The 24378-nt window shown below is 41.4% G+C and overlaps 1 protein-coding gene across 1 annotated transcript; it reads left to right on the top strand.

The window, feature by feature from the left end:
• Nucleotides 1–1085: 1085 nt before the first annotated feature.
• Nucleotides 1086–19269, top strand: LOC121015046 (putative dimethylaniline monooxygenase [N-oxide-forming] 6). Its single transcript, XM_040451720.1, has 9 exons — nucleotides 1086–1206; nucleotides 1525–1765; nucleotides 6632–6820; nucleotides 7936–8098; nucleotides 9225–9367; nucleotides 11253–11452; nucleotides 14170–14525; nucleotides 16501–16573; nucleotides 18224–19269. The coding sequence occupies exons 2-9, from the start codon at nucleotides 1634–1636 to the stop codon at nucleotides 18564–18566; spliced, it is 1599 nt and encodes a 532-aa protein (XP_040307654.1). The 5' UTR covers nucleotides 1086–1206; nucleotides 1525–1633; the 3' UTR covers nucleotides 18567–19269.
• Nucleotides 19270–24378: the final 5109 nt, after the last annotated feature.

The raw sequence follows: 24378 nt of genomic DNA, 5'->3' as shown, positions 1-24378 counted from the left end.
TGGCTAGCTTCCATATGAATCTGATCTTTTCTTACCTTGTCACTTCCTCGTTCAGAATTCTTGAATGGATCACCATAACCTAGAGGATGGTATCCAAACCCTTGAGTGTGGCATTTCAAAGTCCTTCATAATCAGGGCCCTGCATGTTGAGTCTACCCTCTGCTATCCCCATCACCTCTGCTCAGCAACACTGAACTAATTGTAACTTGATCACTCAAGGCCTCTTTTCTGTGCATTTGCCCATTTTTTCCTCCATGTCCATCATGTGTTCCTTGCTCATTGACTACCTGGCAGGCATCTATTCTTCCTTCAACACTCAGTTTTTGGCTCCCTTCCTCTTGAATCCTCTTTTCTCTTCTCTCAGACAGACTCAGATGTTCCCACCTGAGGGCCAGCACTCACCGAATCAAATTTCCATGGTGACATTGATGGATCATCTCTCTCTCCATTAGACTATACACTTCTGGATGGAAAGCACTGGATCTTTTCACCTTTGAATCCCCAAGACATAAGGGAGGCACTCAGACAAAAGGAAGGAAGGGTGGGAAGGAAGAAGGGGAAGAAGGAGGTGTATAGAAGCAGGAAAGGCAGGAGGAAGTGGGAAAGAGCCGGAGACAAGACTCAAGTGACTTCACAATTCTGTCCTTGAGTTCACTAGTTTTTACAAACCCATCATCTCCAAGGGTTAGCTCAGCTCCTCAAATCATACCCTCCTAAGTTTAAAAAAAAAATGAGGGTTTTTTTTTTCACCATTGGCATAACAAATAGTCCAGGTGCATAGTATTTGTTTATACATTCTGAAGTTCCAAAGCAAAAATAAATAAAAGAGCCATTGTTCTGTTAATCTTCCAGAGGCTTCACTTTACAGCCTCCGTGACAGTATCAGTTACTATTTTATTTTTTGGAACCTGGGCCAGGGACCTCATTCTTGCCCTTCCGCAATCCCTTTCTTCCTCTACCCCCTCTCCCCCCTTCTGCTATCTCCACCACACTCAGTCCTCCTCTTTAGCAGGGTTCTACGTCATGAAAAATTTTTAAAAAAAAGGAATTTCTACTTTAAGACTAATAACTCCTCCCCCTTCCTCAATTTTTACATGAAAAGACAATGTTAAAAGCCATTTTTTTCTACATTTAAAGCACTGCCCGCTCGCCGAGGAAAGGAAGGCAGTGCATTAAGACTAAACCCCGTAGAGCCAAGCATTCAAAGTGAGTAGGGGTGATTTGGAACAGTGGATTTCATGCAGAAGGCTTCAGTTCTGACTCCAACTCCTTTGCTTGTTAGCTGCAAGATGTCAAAGAAACAATTTCTAATCTTCTAGGAGTGACTATTGCTGCATTTGTACTTGAGAGCATTAGACTGATGAACTTTAAGGTCCTTCCTGCTCCAGCATTCCCTGATTCTGCTATTTGGGGCATCTCGAATAAGCTGGAGAAGAAACCAGATTTGGTATCATACAATAGCAAGAGTGGTAAAAAATTAGTGAGTATAAATTGTTAATGTGCATTATGTCTTCTTGTCGTAAGGTGAGGATCCTGACCCATAAACCTTGGCTGGTTCTTCCTACCGAAAAATCCTAAGTATTCAGGGACACTCTTCTGAAGAAGCTATCTCCAGACCCTCCTCCTGGTGATCATGGGGAAGAGAGTGGCCATCGTCGGAGCTGGTGTCAGTGGCTTGGCCTCCATCCGGTGCTGCCTGGAAGAGGGGCTGGAACCCACCTGCTTTGAGAGGAGCAATGATATTGGAGGCCTGTGGAAATTCTTGGTGAGTGGGAAAGCCCTGGAATATCAACAGAAGGGAGATGGGTGGCTCTGCAAACCAAATCTGATCGGTTCTATTCAGACTTGGGAGGAAGGTCACAAAAGCTCCAGATCTGGAAAGTAAAATCTTCTCTCTCCCATCATGCTAATGTCCAATCACTCAAAACTACTTCATACCAGCTCATAAAACAATGTTACCTGTGTAACAGAGCCCAGATCTCCAGGCTGTAAAGGGTGCTAATTTTGGTAATTTCTAACAAAAACAAAAACAAAAATGCACCACTGCCTCCCCCATGTAAATGAATGGAATCTATCCCTGTTCCCTATTGCTCAGAAATCCTAGGAACATAAAGGGGATTAAAAAAGAAAAGAAAAAGAAAAGGAGAAAGGTAGACCAAGATCAGAAGTTCTCAGTTTCAACTCTTAGGTTTTCCGGAAAGATTAATTTTCGGCAAGTCGCTTTTTTCTTTCTGGACCTCAAATGCTCATTTGTCAGATGTTGAGGCTGGAAATTAAGTTTCCTTTAATATGCCTTCCAACTGTAATGGGATGTGATTCTATAATTACCACATGTCTATCAGGAAGACACTGTAAGTTATGATAAACAATGACTGTGTGTGTTGTGTGTGTGGTTACTGAATACTCCAACCAACTCCAAAACCAAAGAAAAAACTGGTTTGTCTTTGCCATTCAGGCTCATGGTTGGACAAATGATATAATTCGTAAATATTCACTATACAAAACATGTTTAAATTTTGAAAATCACATTGGGGAAACTTCTATTCTTTCTGTCCTGAATGTCTCAGCCATTGTGATTGGATATAGATGATATATATTTGGCATGAAGACGTTATATCCATACCATTCACCTTATAGCCAAATTCTGTCTTGGTCTCAGTGCTTGCCCAACCTACAACAACAGGTTGCTCTAGTAGAATATACCAGTGCTAACTTAGGACATCTTTGCATTCATCTCAAGAGTCTTTTTTTTTGTGTGTGAAGTCCTATAATCCTGAAAGTATTATATGAGATATAAGATCATCTCCATTAGGAAATGATCAAGAATTATTTTTTAAAAAAGATGTTTATTTATTTATTTTTGAGAGGGTGGGTGCAAAGAGAGAGGGGGACAGAGAATCCCAAGCAGCCTCCATACCATCAGGGCAGAGCCCAATACGGGGCTCGATCACAAGAACTGTGAAATCATGACCTGAGCGAAAATCGAGTCAGGTGCTTAACAGACTGAGCCACTCAGCACCCCAAAAGTTATTTTTTTAAGGATTCCATTATCTTTATTTACATTTGCTCAGGGAGATGTGACCAGCTTAGCCTAAATCATGAAATGGTTCTCCATGATCCCATTAGCAACAATTAAATGCTGCTTGAATATCTATTTTGGCAGAGTTTTGTGCTAGGTACTGGGATGACAAATGCATGACATAATTACTTTACATAAATGGTTTCCAATCCATTTGGTGAAACAAGCCATAACACAGGTCCACAATCCTTTGATAGAAAGATCGGCAAAAATTCATTTGATGGCAAAACCTTTCCTGAAGTCATAAGACCAGAAAACATGAGCTGAATTGACATTGGGCTAGTTATAATCTTTATTTGTCCCACTTTGTGTTTCACTGCAGAAATTTTCTTGTGTCTGCTGATAGGGTGCTGTCCCCCTTCTCACTAGAAGTATTATGGAGAAAAATCCAAAAATCTACAGATTCCAAAATATATCTGGCCCTATGAATTTCAAATAAGAGATTATAATACTTTACAACAATGAGACAGCCCTTGGTGATGGTCAACTTAATGAACAAGTGCTTTGAGATTTAGGAGATGGGGTGGGGGGTGGCTACTGAAATGTTCTCAGGTCAAGGGACACTTCCTGCAGGGAGAGTACTTGGCTGAGACTTGAAGGGTGTTCTCAGACAAGGAACGTAGAGGACCGCTATGTGACATAACTCCAGAGTGCCATTTCCACTGTAGTCTGTGAACGGCACCCCATGGACATGCAGTCACCAACAGTGTGCCAGTACCCGGTGGGAGAGGTTTCTCGGTAGAAGGGACCAGCGTGAAAGGCATGGGGAGGCAGTGAACATGGTATATCCGGGAATTTGTAAGTTAACCAGTGCAGCCAGATCACAACATTTATTTAAGGAAGCAATATATGACAGATGAGTAAAATGCAAAATCAGTCTCCAGGTTATCCACAAGATGGGTATCTTTCTTCCATAGGTCACTGGTTATAAGAATTATACTCAAAGACCCCGTGGGGATGTAAATACATAAAAATACTCTAATTGTGAAAGACAGGTCGGGGAAACTTCTATCTTTCTGTCCTGAATTTCTCGGCCATTGTGATTGGATGTAGATGATACATACTTGGCATGAAGACATTATATCTGCACCATTCGCCTTATAGCCAAAAGGTGAACCCTTCTCTTCTTTTCCAAGAAAACCCGCTGGGTTCGATGCATGTTTAGAAAGGGATTTTTGAAGAATGTGTTACATAAGCTTTTATCTTGCAAGTCCTGTTAGGCAGAAGGTAATTTGGAAGAAAGACACCTGATAATTCTGAACTTTTCACCACGTGCTTTTTCTGCAAAACGGAAACCAAATGAGACTTAAACACTCGCAGGCTGAATGCGAGCATGTTTTAGTTTCATATCCTCCGATATTAAGGCCTTGTGTCCTCAAAAGATTAATTAACAAGTTGTTCAACAAGCCGTGTACAATAGGTGGGTATTATTTTGATTGCAAAAGGGGAAAACAATGGAACCAGAACTCCCTGGACTTTTGTTCCACTCATCCACTCATTTATTCAACAAATACATTCAGAGTACACTATGGATAGGGTACAGTGTTAGGTACAGCTGCAGATAAGAGGTACAGCAGGCAGCCAGCTTTTTAAAATCAGAGAAAACAAGTCTCAGGATGACCGTAATATACGTGAATATGTGATTAGGGTAGTAAAGTCAATCAGAGCTTGGTAGAGGTAGGGATGACTTCAGGTTGGTGAGAGAGAGGCAAGGAAAGGCATGACGAAGGGGGCAACTTTGGGGCTGGACCTTGAGGGTATCTTTAGACAAGCAGAAGTGGGATTGACAGGCAGAGTCTGAAAGAAGATCAAGCCAGACTGCTTGACATGCGTGCACAACATTCTCGAGTTAGCCTCTGACCTCACCCCCCGGTTGGTTATGTTCTAGCGGGAAAGACGAGACACAGATGCAGTTATAACCCAACAAAGGCTGTGACAACGTGACCGCAGCTGCTTGGATCTCTGGGTCTAGGGCAAGCCCTCTCAGCCAGAGGCAGAGTCTGAGCTTAACTTGCTCACTAGCCACTTAAACTACGCCACAAGCAGAAACTGGAAATACTAGCTCTCTGGAGCAATTGTCTGTTGTTATATAACACAAGCGTTTTCCTTTGTTTGTAGAACAGCCTGTCAGGGGAAATTCCAAGGAGCTGTCGGGTACATACTCTTCTCTCTGTTATGATCGGCTGGGGTCAGGAGGCGAAAGAGCAGAAATTCATTAATGATGGAAGTAATCCAAGGTCTTATCACTCTGTTTCCCAGAGCGGAGTCTTACATTTTTTTAACCAGACCCCTGCCTGAAGCCCGCCTTCCCTCCCCTCACTCCTTCTGCTCACTTCTCCTTCTCACAACAACCAACCAAAGGTACCACTGTGGGTGAACGGGAAAGACTCAAACCTGAAAATCCGCCAGGCACAAGCTGTCACCCTTTTTCTGATTGTCACAGAAATTTCAAAGTGAGGCTTAAGAACGTTAACATCTCCGAGCCTGGCTATTTATGAAAAACACAGCAACCGTGAATAGAGGCAGTTTTCGTCCCAACCTAAAGCCAAACAGGGGCCTCAGGCAGCCCCCGCCCTCACCCCCACCCCCACCCCAGCCCCAGACCCAAGCCTCTCAACCATTCCAGCACTTTTGGTCTGTATCTTCCAGAGGTCAGTTTGGGGCTAGAGGATGACAGATGTCCTGAATCCAGCAGGAACATGTCATTCCATCCCGTTCCCACATTTCATGAAGGTTCCTTTGGGTTTGGGGGAAGCGGAGGCTGCCAGCTTTTTAATGTACTTTCAAGGCAGCACATTGTGTGAATTTTTATCCTGCCCTTACAGCAGAGAGGAAATGTTTGTTTTCCATTTAGCCTTCAACTACTTCTCAAAAGAAGCCAGTTTTCAATCACATAGCGGCTCCATAATGAAGTGGCAAGATTTGATACAAGTTCTGAGGCTCCTGGTTTCCTGTGTCTCTTTGGTGAGGAGCAAGTGCCACTAACTGGTGGTTAGGGAGGTCCGCCAGCACGGAGTTCATCTACAAGAGAGCAGCGGTTCTCAAAGAGCGGTTCTCAAAGTGCGGTTCCGGACCAGCGGCATCAGCATCGCCTGCAACTATCGGAAATGCCTATTCTCAGGCTCCCCACTAGACACACTGAATCAGAAATCCTGGGGGGCGGGGAGGAGGTGAACGATGTGGCACGCAGGAATCTAAGGGGGCCTTCAGCTGATTCTGATTATGCCAAATGAATAAACCCTCCACTTCAAGTGAAGTGTTCGAATCAAACAGCCGATCAAATAGACTAAAAACTGCACCCTCCTTTGGACCATTTAATTGTGTTCTTTTAACATGACCATGAGATCAGAACCAGCGCTGTGACTGGAAAAAGGAAGAAAATGCTACGGGACTATAAACACAGATGTAACATGGGGGTAATTCGAGGAAGAGAACTAAGGTGTAGGGTCCCAGCTCTGCGCCAGGTGCTATGCTAAAGGCTTTCTTTGTTGAATTTTCACTGAGGGAAACATCATCCTTGGCCTCCTTTTTAAGCTTTCTTCCTCTTCCTAGGACCATGCCGAAGAGGGCAGAGCCAGCATTTACCAGTCGGTATTCACCAACTCTTCCAAAGAGATGATGTGCTTTCCAGACTTCCCTTATCCTGATGATTACCCCAACTACATGCACCACAGCAAACTCCAGGAATACATAAAGACATTTGCTCAAAAGAAGAATCTTTTAAGATATATACAGTTTGAGGTAAGGGTCTTACACCTTGTGCTGTTGATCCCAGTATGTTTATCGGTTGGAAGGGGGTGGGAAGCAAGGATACAGACTTCCGTTACAGAAATCAGAGCTCCATGTTTGGACAGCTCACCAATCAAATGTTGGTTCGGATTATAAAGTATTCGTGCATTGTGCTTTCTCCCCCCTAAAAATGTCCTCCATAGTGTCCAAGAACTTTTAGAATATCATCGCAAATACTGGAGAAGCCTATACTATCATAGCATATGTTCCACCCCATACACTGTCACGTGTTAGAAACAATCCCAGACTGTCTAGTCCATATTAAGATTTCTGTGGGTTCAAGGCCGATGAGTTGTGGTTCAAGAAAACATGCCATTCTTCAGAAGTTCTGCCATTATAAGGAGAGTAAAATATGAATGAATAATACAGCCATTGCCCTCATCCTTCACCCACTTAGTTTCTTAGATGAGGAGACACAGCAGTTAAGGCAGAGATGCGCTCTCTGCAAATAACAATAATACTTCATATTTGCTCACAGGTCTTAACCTCGGTTCATGACTGTGAAATCCAAAGCACATATATGTAGTGAGAAAAATAATCAACCATATCATGAATTGTGATTACATTTAATACCATTTCACTTATCTATGATTATTTTATTTATTATGTTTAATTTAATATGATTTCACACTTATTTACATAAATAGTCATACTATGGAAGTGGCTAATATTTCCAAGGGAGAGGGTACGTCACCACGGAGAAATAAGGATTGAACCCTGAGACATTCCCACATTTATGGAATTGATAGGAAATGAGGTCAGAGAGAAAGAGGCCATGAATTTCAGTAGAGGATGGCAGGAAGCAAATGACATGGCCTCTTTCACAAGATTCAGTGTAATTTACCCCAAATCTATTAACTAGATGTCACAAAAGTAAATAGGCCCCAGTGAGTGATTTTCCTTGGAAGATTTGAAGATTCACTGTGACTCCTTGTTTTAATGTCCTCCCTATATTTCTCAACAATCAGGCAAGCTCATAACAATTACTTCCTCTGCAGAAACACTGCAAGAAAATTAAAACCCACAGAATTGTAAATAGAAGGAATTTCTTTCTGGTTTTCTTTAAGACCCTGGTTTCTAGCATAAAGAAATGTCCCAGCTTCTTAGTCACTGGACAATGGGAAGTTGTTTCAGAAAAGGATGGGAAACAGGAATCTACTATTTTTGACGCTATAATGATTTGTTCAGGACATCACGTATACCCCAATCTACCAACTGATTCCTTTCCTGGTAAGTTTGGAAAACGTATAATAGTCTGGGGATTTATACACAAGCACCAAGGGTTGAGCTAGATCTTTCCATAGATTGTCCATAATGATTATTCTTAAGGTTCCAAAGATTTCAAAACCAAATTTTTAAGTCTGATGATAAATACAGAAATCATTGTTCTCCTGAACCCTTATGCTAAAAGAATCAAGAAGCTGCAAGTCAGAGATCAGTTGACGATACAGGTCCTTAAGGAGGAAGGGTTTTTAAATGTCATCTATATCCACATTTTGCAAATTCACTTTAGAAATTTCAGTGAGTATGTGTGTGTGTGTGTGTGTGTGTGTGTGTGTGTGTAGTGGCACACTCCATTAGTATGCAAAAGCACCAAACATCAAATAAATATAATACACAGGTAACCTCACTTTCTCCTTCCTTCCTCCTTCATTACAATAGGAACACAGGTCTACTCTAAAATATTAGAGTTCTGATCTCAAGGCATGATGTTCACAGGCCGAGATAATTAAAAGAGGCACCCAGAGGCACCTGGCTGGCCCAGTCAGTGGAGTGTGTGACGCTTGATCTCGGGGTTGTGGGTTCAAGCCCCACATTGGGTGTAGAGATTACTTTAAAATAAAATCTAGAAAATATTTATAAATAAATACATGAATAAGTAGAGATTCAGGGAGACTAGAAGATGGAAAGCATGAAGGTTAAGAGGCAGTATATTTAGGCTTAGAACACTTGGGCTCAACCTCTTATTCCACTAGTTCCTTAGCATATGATCTTGGACAAGTCACTTAACTTCTTTGTCTCGACTTCCTTATCTTTTAAAAGATAATGATATCTGCCATACAGAGATGTTATCAAGATTAAGTGTTTGTTTAAGCATATAGATCCTAGCCCACAGTAAGCACTCAATAAATATTACTTGTCATTATTATCAAAATAGAAGTTCCCATATCATAGGTTTTTAAGGCACTGTAAGTACTTATTTGGGGGGTTAGTGTCAAAAAGGATAAATGCGTTTCAACTAGGAAACTGTTTTTCAAAATTAAGACTGATAACAGGAGTTAAAAAAATTTGAAAAAGTCAGTTTTCACCATGTCTTCTGAAAATCAGCTCAAATCCCTCCTCATGTTCCACTTAGGCCTACACCAGTTTCAAGGCCACTATCTCCACAGCAGGGACTATAAAGACCCGGACGCCTTCAAGGGGAAGAGGGTCCTTGTCATCGGCCTGGGGAACTCAGGATCTGACATTGCTGTCGAGCTCAGCCGTCTGGCTACACAGGTACACTTCGGGAAACAAACTTAGGGTACGGGTGTGCTATTAAATCAACAGCTTGGGCGCTGAGGCTTGTGCTCACATGTCATACTACAAGGGATCCACCTGTGGCATATGCCCATTGAATCGAGGAGGACTAGAGACATGGTCCCTGTGAAGCAAGGTAACGTGGCCCATGCTAGCAAGGAAGCGCGTTCTACCAGAACCAGAGGTAAGAGTACGTGTGTAGACATACATGAGTGCATTGTTTTGTTTTGATTTTATGTTCTGCTCACCTCCAAGCAAACTGGTTGCTAGTCAGGATCTGCCTTTATTTGTTTAGCAGTAGTTCTTATCATAGTTCTTACCATGCAAAAGGTGTTTTGCTTATCATTCTGGAGGTCTGAGATATAGAAGATTTTGTTCCCACCGTCTTCTATCCGTTTAATAGCCAGTGCTCAACAAATACTGGACACATGTTATATGCCAGAACTATGTCAGACTAGCAATAAACACGGAAATAAGTCAGACTATTTCTGACTTCCAGGAACTGTCAGCGGGTGGAGGTGGGAGGACAGGTACACAGACCTTCATGAACGGAGGTAATAAGCCTTCCGTGACATTAGGTGTGGCCGCACCACGAAAAGAGAACCTAACTTAGCCTGGATGAAGTCAAGGGATGCTCCCCAGAGGACTCTATGCTGAATCATCCATGACCAACAGACCTTAAAGAGCTTAACCTATTGTTAAGGAAATAGGTCCTCAGTAAACAAATTCTTAAACAGAATAAAACCTAATGACATTTTTGGTGTCAAACTCCCTCGGGTTATCACAAAAGTGGCATAAGAGACAAGTAGCTCTCAGGGCTGAGGCAGCTGCCATGGTCTGAGTGCCCAGACGAGGTCATGAAGTGGGCACAGACGGACTGGAAGAGAAAACTTCAGACAAAGAACAGAATTATTCTTGACATCTCCTCAGCCTAATTTCAGGTAGAGATTTAGCTATATTTCTCCCACCCAACCCAGCAACTACCCTCAACCACCCACCCCCACTGAGGCCCTGGATTGGCTGGTCCCCACCAGGCCTGCCATCTATGTCTCTGAGTCTGTGAAGATTAAACCTGTCACAACTGAATACACAGCTCTCTTGTTCCAGGCTGTCAGGTTCTCATTATTTCAAGAACTATGCACTCGCCCTCTTGGGTGGAGAGACAGAGTAGTTCCATCTGTACCTAGTTTCAGTCATAGGCGATTCATCCTGACCCAACTCTCTGAAATTGCTTCTTCCAGGGGTGGCTAGGAGTCTCAGTCAGTTAAGCAGCTGACTCTTGGTTTCAGCTCAGATCATGACCTCAAGGTTCATGGGGCTGGGCTCTGTGCTGACAGTGAGGAGACTGCTTGGGATTCTCCCTCCCTCTCTCTCTGTCCCTACCCTATGTGCCTTCTCTCTCTCTGTCTCTCTCTTTGTGTATGTGTATGTGTGTGAATATACATATATCACACACACACACACATATATATACTTTAAAAATATTTCTTTTTTTAAATGTTTATTTATAAAAAAAAATAAATAAATGTTTATTTATTTTTGAGAAAGAGAGAAAGCACAAGTGGGAGAGGGGCAGAGAGAGAGGGAGACACAAAATCCGAAGCAGGCTCCAGGCTCTGAGCTGTCAGCACAGAACCCGAGGCGGGGCTCGAACTCACGAACCACGAGATCATGACCTGAGCCAAAGTTGGACACTTGAGCGATTGAGCCACCCAGGTGCCCCCAAAAATATTAAAAAAAAAAAAATGCTTCCGCCTGGATACTGAGGGCAATGCACGGAGATGTCCATAAAACATATCCATTGTGTCATATCTGCTTGTTTCCTACAGTGTGACATTGAAGTCTATGTTGCCTTCCCCACCAGGTCGTTATCAGTACCAGAAGTGGCTCCTGGGTCATGAGCCGGGTTTGGGACGATGGCTACCCTTGGGACATGGTGTATGTTACCCGCTTTGCATCCTTTCTCCGGAATGCCCTGCCTTCATTTGTCTCTGACTGGTTATACGTGAAGAAGATGAACACGTGGTTTAAGCATGAGAACTTCGGCCTGATGCCTTTAAATGGGTACTACAAGTAACATGTATTTTATCACTTAAAAAAGCGGGGCACTAGCTTCAGTTGAATTCTTTCTCTCTAGATCTTACTTTAGCTGTCTCACTGAGGTTGTTGAGATGAAACCGAGGACTGCATGAGTGGCACAGTATACCCAGAGAGCACGTATGGGTTGAAAATCTTATTGAAATGTCTCTGACGGGGAAAGAAATATGGGAGAATACAAAAGGCCAAGGAGCGGGGCACTAGATCCCCCTGACAGTGGGGGGATGACAGATTCATTTATGGTAGCTCCAAGCTAAAGCATAGAATTCTGAGGGCAGAACCATCTCATGAATTGTTCTTTTGAGAAATACCTCATCCATGCTTGTAAGTGAATGGGGATCGCAATTTTAATACCTATTCCTCAAGACTATTGTGGTATGCAGCAAGATAAAAATATATAAGGCATTTTGTAAACTATAAAGCTTTACAGATATTGGTTCTTACTAGTCTCGGATATTTAATACGCTTGTAAGGAGCAATTAACCAAGTGGTATTAATCGACATGTCTCAGAAAGTAGAAAATCTCAGAATGAAAGTACACACCTCTTCCACCGTGGAAAGATTGGAATGTTAGCAGGACAGTCAGGAGGCATGGAACATGTAAAGCAGTGGAGATTCACAAAACTGATGTAGCCAGTAAAATTAACAAGCTTTGGTTTATTTATTTTTCTGTAGAGACAGACCCTGACACCTGCTAATTAGAAAGGCACTCTAAGTAGAAGAATCAGTACGTCCATAAAAAAATATTAGAGTGGCTAAGACAAGAAAGGACTCACTAAGAAATTTCATTTTGGCCCATGCTAGCAAAAATGTTTCATTGTCGGGGGGGGCGCCTGGCTGGTGCAGTCAGCGAGCATGCTACTCTTGATCTCGGGGTTGTGAGTGGGAGCCCCGTGTTGGGTATAGAGATTACTTGAAAATAAAATCCTTAAAAACGTTTCAAAGAAAGGTTTCATTGTGTTAGAGAATCAGGTAAGGCAAAGTAAGAGGAAACTGTAAATTGAAATAGGAAATGCCAGGTTTAAGAGTCAGACCCTCACTCCACAGCATTTATCCTACTTAGTCTGGCAGACTACTATATCCTTAAAGAAAAAACCAACCAACCAACCAACCAACCAACAAACAAAAAACGTTGATTTCATGCATTTAAACTTATGTGGGGTTTTTTTGGTTTTTTTTTCAACGTTTATTTATTTTTTTGGGACAGAGAGAGACAGAGCATGAATGGGCGAGGGGCAGAGAGAGAGGGAGACACAGAATCAGAAACAGGCTCCAGGCTCTGAGCCATCAGCCCAGAGCCCGACGCGGGGCTTGAACTCACGGACCGTGAGATCGTGACCTGGTTGAAGTTGGACGCTTAACCGACTGCGCCACCCAGGCGCCCCAAACTTATGTTTAATGTAATAGACACTCCAAAGCCTGAGCTGCTGAAGACTTTGGTCTTGTAAGAGTAACTGCAAATCACAGTCTGACTCTGCCCTTTAGACAACGAAACATAGGTTTGGAAATCCATTCATTCTAAGAATGAAGCTCCCTCTCAGAAAGGGTTCCAAGTACCCTAAGGTTTTGATAACACCTTCTCACTCCTTCCTCGAGTGGGGGGAATAAAAACAGGTTTTACTGAGACCTACTTTTTGTCACCTGGTAAGGTAAGAGACAAAGTTCCAGAATGATAGAGGCAGAGAAAGATATGGAAGTATACAGGCACATTCTAAGATTTATAAACTTTCTGAGTGTTTGAGATACTTGGAGTACATTCCAAAACGCCCCGAAAGGAAACGTGAGTCAAAATGAAGAATGTCATCGCGAAGCACATCACTCCCAGAATTTTGGCAACCAAAGTGCAGTGTTAAAGTTGTTACACTTTCTTTTAGGACCACAGCTGTGGAAAGGAAGCCACACATACAGTGTAACAGCTCGCCACAGCCAGTTTGATTTGCTCAAATCAAAGACCTTACTTATAATAATAGTTCACGTATAATAATGACGCTTGCATGAGGTAGAGGCACTGTTTTAAGTGCTTTATGGGTAATTGTTCGTTTAGTTCTAACCGTATGAGGTAGATTCTATCGCTATCCCCATTTTACACATAAGGAAACAAATACCGAGTAGTCACTAGTGAGAGATGGAGATTGATTATAAACCTTTCTATTATTTTTTTTATCTTTATTCATTTTTGAAAGAGAGAGAGAGTGAGTGCAAGCGGAGGAAGAACAAAGAGAGAGAGGGAGACACAGAATCCAAAGCAGGCTCCAGGCTCCAAGCAAGCTGTCAGCACGCAGCCCGACACAGGGCTCAAACTCATGAACCATGAGATCATGACCTGAGCCGAAGTCAGACACTTAACTGACTGAACCACCCAGGTGTCTCCCAGAGTCTGCATTCTTAACCACTGATTTTGTCTAGGAATTAGTTTGATTGTCATCTATTTGGCCAATCTCCAAATAGTATAAGTACCCATAAGGGAATCTTCAAGTTTCAAAGGACCCAAAGAGGCAGCTCAGACAGAATTCTTAAGGATTGTTGCAGGCAATAGTAAAAACAAAGTTGCCACAAGAGAAGAGTTCAGAGGTCCTCATGCTAATGTTTAGCTCCTCAAATCTGGTTCCAGTGCTGTGGACTATTGCAGATATTTCTTGGAATTGGTGCATTACAGCAAAAGTCTGTCTCTTGTCTCTGAACAGTTCCCTGCGAAAAGAGCCTGTGTTCAACGATGAGCTCCCATCCCGCATCCTGTGTGGCACTGTGTCCATCAAGCCCAATGTGAAGGAGTTTACAGAGACCTCGGCTGTGTTTGAGGATGGGACTGTGTTTGAGGCCATCGACTCCATCATCTTTGCAACAGGCTATGATTATGCCTACCCCTTCCTTGATGACTCCATCATCAAAAGCAGAAACAATGAGGTCACCTTGTTTAAAGGCATCTTCCCCCCACTAATGGAGAAGCCAACCTTGGCTGTGATTGGCCTTGTCCAGTCCCTTGGGGCTGCCATCCCCACAGCTGACCTCCAGGCTCGCTGGGCTGCTAAAGTGTTTGCAAGTAGGTCGACCATTCTGTCTTTTATCCATTTAGTCAGTGAACGTTTACTGAGTACCTTCTATATGCCACGTACTGTCCTAGGTGCTAAAGATCTAAAGGGAACAAGACACACACCGTGACCTTAGATAGCCTAAAATAGAGCCAGGGGGATGCTAAAATAGGGGAATTTTTAGGATGTTCTGTACAGGAATATAAATCAGAGGCAGGGAGTGGCAAGAAACAGAGAGATGGACTAGAACACGGACGGCCTTAAGAGCTGTGTTAAAGAGCTCATAGGGAAATTGGAGGGACTCTTGGAGGGAGTGTGCAAGGCTTTAAGCAAGAGAAAGACAGCAGTGGATAACTGCAATGTCAAGATACATTGTGAAGGTCAGAAGGGCCCTGGTGGATGTTGCGGGCACCCGATTGGCATCAAACTGTGTCAGAATAACAATGGCAGGCCACTCCTACTCTATGCACCATCTTGTCCTCCCCCTCCAATCCAGACCCTAGGGTCTACAAGTATGCTTATGTAAGGAAATCAAGAACATGAGGATTACATGGAGAAAGGCAATGTCTCAAATATATAGATTTAATTTACTTCAGTCATATTGATTATTATTAAAGTGTCTTTTTATTCAAGGGTCCAAAAACCTTGGCCAACATAGGTATACCTTACCTAACATACTGTCCATAAAAACTTAGGTAATAAATTTACAGGTAATGAAGAAAACGTTACAATCCTAGAATGGATGTTTTCTAAAAATGTTGTGGGTAAGTAAGCTTCTATTTCAAATGTACACAAAGGATGATTGAATTATCCCTGTTATGAAATCCTTTACAAGGTTGTTCCTCTGTAAAATACTTCCATTGTTTTCCTCTTAAAGGAACAACAGTGCCAAGTACCTGGGGTTTTACAAAAAAAAAAAAAAAAAAAAAAAATGGCTACAGTTCATAAGCCCAAGAAATGTATATGAAACAAAAGATGGTATTTATTCATTCAGCAAATATTTATTGAGCAACCACTATGTGCCAGGCTCCATCTTGGCACTTGGGACACAACATCAAAGCAGACAAAAATTCTAGCAAACATCTGACCACAACCGTACCAGGAGAGGTAAGGTGCTAACAATGACTAGGAAGTATTCATGCACTGTGAATGTCATAATAGCTTTCTGCCATGGTGACAAAGGAAAAAGAGCTACAGTCAGCAATCAGATGACCCCTCCACTGATAACGTATTGCAAAGCTCTAAAATTTTCTGATGCTTCCTGGCCGCAGGCTAATGCTGGAAAACCCATGCGTCCTTCCACTGTTCCATGTTAATAGGCATGTACCTTAGAGTGAAGATTACTTCTGGAAAGAATTCTTAACAAGAGGATGCAAATAAGAAGTATGAAGAAGCTGTTATGATGTTAATATACATAAAGTGTATCTAAGGCATGTTGGGGATTAGGTCCTCCAGGATGTCACAGAAATATGAGATTAGGTGATCTGAAGCTACAAACTTCTTTGTTGCCACTGTCTCACTGCAGGCCAGCCCTGCTATTCATAGAGGGGGGGTCACTGACTTCTCAAGTCTTTATTTCTATAAATTGTTATTCTACTAAAGATACCAAAGGCAGCTCCTCTTGATATAAAATCTTTTAGGGTTACAGTTCATAAATACTACAAAAAAATCAGGGGTGCCTGGATGGCTCAGTCAGTTGGGTGTCTGACTTCAGCTCAGGTCATGATCTCACTGCTTGTGAGTTCGAGCCCCACATCGGGCTCTGTGCTGACAGAGACTGGAGCCTGCTTCGGATTCTGTGTCTCCCTCTCTCTGCTGGCCACCCCCACTCACTCTCTCTCTCTCTCTCTCAAAAATAAATAAAAACATTAAAAAAATAAAATAAAGAAATTTTAAAAAACATTATGAAAAAATCATCATGTGTCATTATATATTTCTGATTTTTTAAAATATTTTTTAATACTTCTTTCCCCATCTCTCTTCTAGACTCATGCATCTTGCCAACTACAAATGAAATGATGGATGACATTGATGAGAAAATGGGGAAAAAACTCAAGTGGTAAGAGATTGTACTTGCTAATGAAACAAACCATAAGATTTTCCTTTATATGTAGGAAAATGTTGATATATTTTACAATATTTTTACTAGTCAAAATTCACATTTTTGGAACACTTGCTATGATCAAGCAGTATGAGATAGGAAAATAATAGTCATTACATGTCACCTGTAGGATAGTACAAACTACACTCTAGAGTAGTTTCTCCCATGGGAGTGATTTTGATCCCCAGGGAACGTTTGGCAAAGTCCAGAGACATTTTTGGTTGTCACAAGTGGGGAGGGCATGCTATTGGCATCTAATGTGTAGAAACTAAGGATGCCGCAAAGCATCCCACAATGCAGAGGACAGGCCTCCTAAACAAAATATTATCCAGCTCAAATGTCTCCAAGAAGTCCTTTCCCATCAGCCACATGTCTGCCAGCAAGTTAACTAGCTGGGAACTGAGCAGTGGCAGCACTGTAATCAGAAAACCAAATGAAGAACCAAACTGAGTTCACCTGCCCTAGTATTTTCTTCTAAAAAGATATTCATTTCGGGGCACCTGGGTGGTTCAGTCGGTTGGACGTCTGACTTTGGCTTAGGTCATGATCTCACAGTTCATGGGTTCGAGCCCCACATTGGGCTCTGCACTGACACACTGGAGCCTGGATCCTGCTTTGAATTCTGTCTGTCTGTCTGTCTGTCTGTCTCTCTCTCTCTCTCTGTCCCTCCCCCATTTGTGCTCTCTCTCTCTCTCAAAATAAAAAGAAAATAAAAAATAAAAGAGCATTCCTTTCTGATTCATCCAAACATGTGTTCTCAAGTACACCATAAATGGGATTTGTAGAAAGTCATTCAAATGGCTAGTCATCACGTATTTAAATGTATTTTTTATGTTAGCTACTTCCATATAAATCAATTCTTTTCCAATTTTATATTAAAATCTGTTGGAAGAATAATTAGATAATGAATCCCATTCGGATGAAGAGGTGACTGTGTAAGAAGATTCTTTCTTCTTTCAAGCTCTAACACATCATTCACTGAGTTCTGCCACACAGTTGCTGGCAAAGGACCTAGAGGAGAGTAGAGGTGGAAGCTTCAGACTCAACAAAATCTCTCCTGCATTTCATCCAGTTCACAGGGTGGCTCTGCGAAGTGGACGCGCATATTCACCATTCACGCAACTCACTCTCCTTACCAGCCTTTATATTACAGGCCAATAGGAATAAGAAGCTAGGAAAGGAGAAGCCCCAAAGTCAACCGCATTTCTTAAATGGAAGCCTGCTCTTCAGGGTTCCTAAAAGTAAATGAGGCCATGCCCCAGAAATCTAACACTGGGGCAGATCCCAAGCAAGGTCATGTAAAGAATAATCATGTGTTAAAGAATAAACTAAGTTGATCCGTCACCTTGGCATCCTGGGGTCCTTTCACTCCAGGCCACAGAAGACCAAATGACATCAAATTTAGATAGAGGTTAGGAAGGAGGAAAAAAAATGAATCGACACATTTATAGCCACAGAACAAATGATAAACTCATTGTTGTGGAAAAAGGGAGGAATGGGATAATCCTGGAGCTGCCGACTAAAATGCTATTTTCTGAGCTAGAAAATAAGAAATTCGTGCTTTATTTACTGTGCCCCTCATTCCCATATGTTCTTTTCTTTCCTCAGGTTTGGCCAGAGCCAGACTTTGCAGACAGATTACATCACGTACATGGACGAGCTGGGCTCCTTCATAGGAGCCAAGCCTAACATACCATGGCTCTTCCTGACTGACCCCCAGCTGGCCTTGGAGGTGTACTTTGGTCCCTGCAGCCCATACCAGTTTCGACTGATGGGACCAGGGAAGTGGGATGGAGCCAGAAATGCCATCCTGACCCAATGGGACAGGACAGTAAAGCCAACCAGGATGAGAGCTGTAGGGAAAGCTCAGAGACCCCAGCACTTTTATAATTTGCTCAGAATTCTTTCATTCCCAGTGCTTTTGCTAGCCGTTTGGCTTACATTTTATTAGTGAGAAAATCCTTTACATCTCAGAGTTTAGCCTAGAAGTTTAATTATTCAGATATGTATGTAGCTTAATTATAGGTATATACACATATGCATACATAAAATCTCAGAGCTGCTCTTTGCTTTCCTGCAGATGTAAAAATTAATTCTGGCCCATTTGACTCAAAGGCTAAAAAAAAAAGGGAAAATACTCGGGCTTTCCCTTTCTGATGAGAATCTATACTCTAAAAAGGCTTTTCACATGCTGAATGGGCAAATTTGGAGATGCTTGAGATGAGGAAGAAGGGGGATGAAGGAGAGTGAGCACAGGTTTGCAGGATGAACAAAGTTTAATAAATTTCTTAAGGGTGTTTCATCATAGGCAGAGATGACATCACAACAATGTTGAATCTTTCAACCCATGACATGGTATATCTTTCCATTTACTTAGATCTTTAATTGCACTCAGCAGTGTTTTGTAGTTTTCTGTGTATAGATATTACCCATCTTAGGTCAGATTTATCCTAAGTATTCCATATTTTTGGATGTTATGATAAATGGTAGTTTAACATTTTTAAATTTCCTGTTGTTTATTGCTAACATATAGAAATGCGATCATTTGTTCTTTTGTTGAATCATCTGTAACTTTTTTGTAGATTCCATAATGCTTCCTACGTAAATAATCACGTTGTCTAAAAATAAAGATAGCTTTACTTCTCCAATTTCAACTTGGATGTCTTTTATCTTTTTCTTGACTTATTGCACTGAAACTCCAGTATAATATTGAATAGAAGTGGTGAGATGAGACATCCTTGCCTTGTTCCTGATCTTAGGAATAAAGCATTGAGTCTTTTACCACTAAGTATGATGTTAGCTATAGATATTTCATAAATACCCTTTATTAAGTTGAGGAAGCTTCCTTCTATTCCTAATTAGCCGACAGTCTTTATCAGGAATGGATGTTCGCTTTTGTTAGATGCTTTTTCTGCTTCTTTTGAGATGGTTTGGGTTAAAATATGGTAAATTACATTGACTATTAAACCAACCTTGCATTGCTGAAATAAACCCCACTTGGTCATGATATATTATCCATTTTATACACGGTGGGATTATATTTGTTAAGGATTTTTGCATGATGGATATTTATCTGTATTTTTTTTTGTAATATTTTCTCTTGGTTTGTATCAATGTAATGACAGTCCCATAGAATGAATAGGAGAGTATTCTTCCTCTTACATTTTCTGGAAGAGTTTGTCTATCATTTGCATTATTGCTTTCTTAAATATTTGGTAAAATTCACCAGTGAAGCCATCTTGACCAAAAGTTCTTTGTGTAAAAGTTTTTAAACTACAAATTCAAGTTCTTTAATAGATATAGGGCTACTCAGGTCATGTGTTTCTTCTTGAGAGAGCTTTGGTAGTATGTGTCTTCTAAGAAATTAGTTCATTTTATCTAAGGGAATTCAATAAAGATACAATGGTCTTTTCAACAGATGGTACTAGAACAATTGGATATATACATATATGAAAAAATTTCAATCAATACTTTGCATCCTATACAAAAATTAACTCAAAATGGATCCTAGAACTAAATGTAAAACCTAAAACTATTCAGGCACCTGAGTGGCTCAGTTGGTTAAGCATCTGACTCTTGATTTTGGCTCAGGTCATGATCTCACGGTTGTGAGATCGAACCCCATGTAGGGGTGTGGATGGAGCCTCCACACTCAGTGCAAAGCCTGCTTAAGACTCTCTTTCCCTCTCCCTCTGTCCCTCCCCGCCCCCAAAAGTAAAAATTAAAAATTAGATTAAATTTTAAAAACCTAAATCTTGGGGCGCCTGGGTGGCGCAGTCGGTTGAGCGTCCTACTTCAGCCAGGTCACAATCTCGCGGTCCGTGAGTTCGAGCCCCGCGTCGGGCTCTGGGCTGATGGCTCAGAGCCTGGAGCCTGTTTCCGATTCTGTGTCTCCCTCTCTCTCTGCCCCTCCCCCGTTCATGCTCTGTCTCTCTCTGTCCCAAAAATAAATAAACGTTGAAAAAAAATTAAAAAAAAAAAAAAACCTAAATCTTATGAAACTTCTGGAAGAAAACATAAGAGAAGATCTTTCAGTTAGGCAAAGAGGTCTTAGACAATATCAAATGCAAAATCCAAAAAAAATGTATAAATTAGGCTTTATCAAAATTAAGAACTTCTATTCTTGAAAAGACAGCATTAAGAGAATGAAAAGACAAACTACGGGGTGAGTGGGTGGCTCAGTCTGTTAAGTGTCCAGGTCCCGATTTCAGGTCAGGTCATGATCTCACAGTTCCTGCCCTTGAGCCACACGTGGGGCTCTCTGCTGTCAACGTACAAGCTGCTTCAGATCCCCTGTCCCCTTCTCTCTCAGCCCCTCCCCCACTTGCATCCTCTCTGTCAAAAATAAATAAACATTAAAAAAATAAAATAAAATAAAATAAAATAAAATAAAATAAAATGGAGTCGTGGAGTCTGGAACAGGGAGCTCTCACATCCTACCACTCATTGCAGCCCTTCACAGACCTAGTCCTTCACAGACCCAACAGGAAAAAGTCTACTTTGCAGGGTGCCTGGGTGGCTCAGTTGGTTAAGCGACCGACTTCGTTGGGCTCAGGTCATGATCTTACAGTCCGTGAGTTCGAGCCCCGCGTTGGACCCTGTGCTGACAGCTCAGAGCCTGGAGCCTGCTTTGGGTTCTATGTCTCCCTCTCTCTCTGCTCCTCTCCCGCTCATGCTCTGTCTCTCTCTCTCTCTCTCTCTCCTTCAAAAACAAATAAAAACATTTAAAAAGAAAAAAAAAAAAAAAAAAGAAGTCTACTTTGCTACTAGGGAAGGAGGAAGAAAGGCTTTCCTCCTCCCCCAGTAACAACCCAGCCAATGAGATACTCGCACAACTCAGCCAATGAAAAGCCACTACCCTTGGAACTCTCAGTTTGCTCCAATGGATTTCTTGTTTACAACAACTCCTCCCAACACCCCCCCCCCCCCACTCTAAAAGGGAATGTTCTCCTGCTTCCTTCTGCAGACTTGCCTTATGGCTTTTGCTATACTTGGCATGTTCCAAACTGCAGATCCTCTGCTATCTCTGAATAAACCCATTCTTCTAGTAAATGGACTGTTTTACTTTTAAGGTCAACAGAGCCATAGATATGGATTAAATCAGCTAGGAAGGAGATGTAGGAGAATGAAAAGAAAATAAGGAGAGAACCCCAGCCAGAAAAGTAAAAGGAGACCAAAAAAGAAATAACTGGAACCGTGGAAGAGAAAACCGGGAGACGATAATATGCTGGAATACAGGAAAAGGAGTGTCAAGGAGTTAGTAACTCCTTGCTCATTAACATGACAGTTTCAAAATCTATTAACTCCATTAATCTCAATGGATTAATTAATTAATTAATTAAATTAATTAATTAAACTCTCAAAATCTATTAACTCATTAACTCCATGCTCATTAACATGACAGTTTCAAAATCTATCTGTAAGAATTCGTGAGAAAAAGGAGTCTAGAAAATTTCGAGGAAGACAAAAGTAGGGGAGGAAATGCTTTGTCAGGTGTCTAAACATAGTATAAAGATACAATATTGTGAATGTGCTACGAGTATGAATGAACACACAGATTAATGGGTCAGAAGAAATGGTCCAGGAAAACATACAGTCCTCAGAAGAAAATCAGTAAAGTGAACAAAAAAAGGGCCACAGGAGGGAATAAAGGGAATCATCCCTACTGAGAGAGCCCTGTCTGCAAAGTTCTGGAGCTATGAACAAGCAGGGCACATTTAAAGAAGCGGCAGAAATCCTTCATGACTTCAGGGGGAGTTGGAGGGGAAAGGCAAGGGAGAGTCTGGAGAAGAAAACAGGACCCTCTAGTGGAAGAGAGATTCTCCTTCTGAAATCTAGCAAGTATCTGAGCTTTGAGTAGAAGATCTGGAACGAAGAGATCGAGTTACCAGCATGCTGCTACAGAGACCAAGAGCAGCCCTATGTACATGACATGCCGGGATGTGTTTACCAATTTCTTTAAAGAGATAAGACCACAAGCTGGTAATATGATACCTTGCAAATCAACAAAGAATGCAATGAATGCAATGAATGCAATGTCCTAATGTGGCTTTTAATAAAAAGAAAATAGTTGATGGCACAATAAATACTAAGGGGAGCGTTTTTTAAAGCCACAAGGAAGTGATAACTGAAATCCTTGTGCAATTTAAAGTTTACCTCTTACATTGAACTACAGTGGCCCAAACTCATTCAACTGTCTTCTGCTTAGACTGACTACCCTTCCTTACCTTGTATAAAAAGACGCATAACCAGATCCTTAATGTCTATGTTTGTGAATCACTCCATAGCAACTACCTTTGCACATTTCCACACGTCTCATAACTGTGTCCTGTCTGGGGAAATCAAAGGCAGTCTCAAAAGGTGAAAAGAGCCCCCAAAGAAGCATTTTTCAACTAAGAAAAATGGCACAACAAAGAGGAAAATTGTAGTCGCTTTTCCTTCTTTCTAAAGCTTACTGCCAAGAAGACCATGGTTAAGCTTGGATTTTGTTCTAAAATTTAGGGGTTTTCTCCACATTTCTTTTCTGGATATGTTATAATTCTGGGTCTCTGTTTACCTTAAAGCTCATAACTTATGGAGGTGTTTGCATTTCTTTTAAATATCTGGTTGTGACAGGGGGTGCCTGGGTGGCTCAGGCAGTTAAGCATCTGACTTTTGATTTCAGCTCAGGTTAATGATCTCATGGTTCCTGAGTTTGAGCTCCCCACCCCCACGTCCACCCCTGGCATTGGGCTCTGTGCTGACAGTGTGGAGCCTGCTTGGGATTCTCTCCCTCTCCTTCTGCCCCTCCCCTGCTCTCTCTCTCTCCCTCTCAAAATAAATATATAAACATTAAAAAAATAAATATCTGGTTGTGACAGGGCTTATTTTTGGTCAGATTCACTGTTTCATTTACATGTATATAATATTCCTTTGTTCTATAAATATGTTACACTTGACAAAATGCAATGGATCTAAAATATTTTTTTTAAGACACAGTGCATGCAAGTGGGAGAAAGGGACAGAGGGAGAGACAGACAAGACAGACAGAATCTCAATCAGGCTCTATGCTCAGCACAGAGCCCAATGTGGGGCTCAATCCCACGACCCTGATATCATGACCTGAGCCAAAATCAAGAGTTGAATGCTCAACTGACTAAGCCACCCAGGTGACCCAGATCTAAAATATTTTTAACAAATATTAGAAGACTCAAAAAATTTAATGCCAGACCAGTGGGGGCTTTTAACCAGGGAAGTGGTATAAATTAAATTAACAATATGAGAAAATAATCTGGCATCAGGGTGGAGAATTTATTCTAAGTGGGCAAGAGTAGAAATACAAAGATGAGTTAAAAAGCATTATGAAAATCTAGGCCTATTTTCAACAGTTTTGAAGTTGTGATAATTCCAAAAAAGTTATGGCTGAGGTGTCCCTTTATTTTATCTATAAAAGCGGAGTTTCATGAACTTTAATACTATCAACAAAATCATAACAGACAGCTTTAACTATTATAAAGTACAAAATGCTTTAATATTTGGAAGCAATCACATTCCCATAACAATGTGCTATTATAAACAATTTCTTGTTTGTTTAAGTACATTCTTGAAAGACTTTGTGCAACAATTTGTCCAATGGTACAAGTGTGTGCAATACATGGTCCACACTCTGTACTCAATAAATATTTACTAAGTAAATAGACATATCATTTTTTTAATCATTTTTTTTTTAAAATAGCTCCTCATTCAGATGTTATACCAGTGGACCAGCTTTATGCCCCACCTTA

The sequence above is a fragment of the Herpailurus yagouaroundi genome, unplaced genomic scaffold (genome assembly GCF_014898765.1).
Source record: "Herpailurus yagouaroundi ecotype Mexico unplaced genomic scaffold, PumYag 205, whole genome shotgun sequence".
Lineage (NCBI taxonomy): Eukaryota > Metazoa > Chordata > Mammalia > Carnivora > Felidae > Herpailurus > Herpailurus yagouaroundi.
The sequence above is the reverse complement of the archived record's forward strand: the minus strand, read 5'-3'. Positions and strand labels throughout refer to the sequence as shown.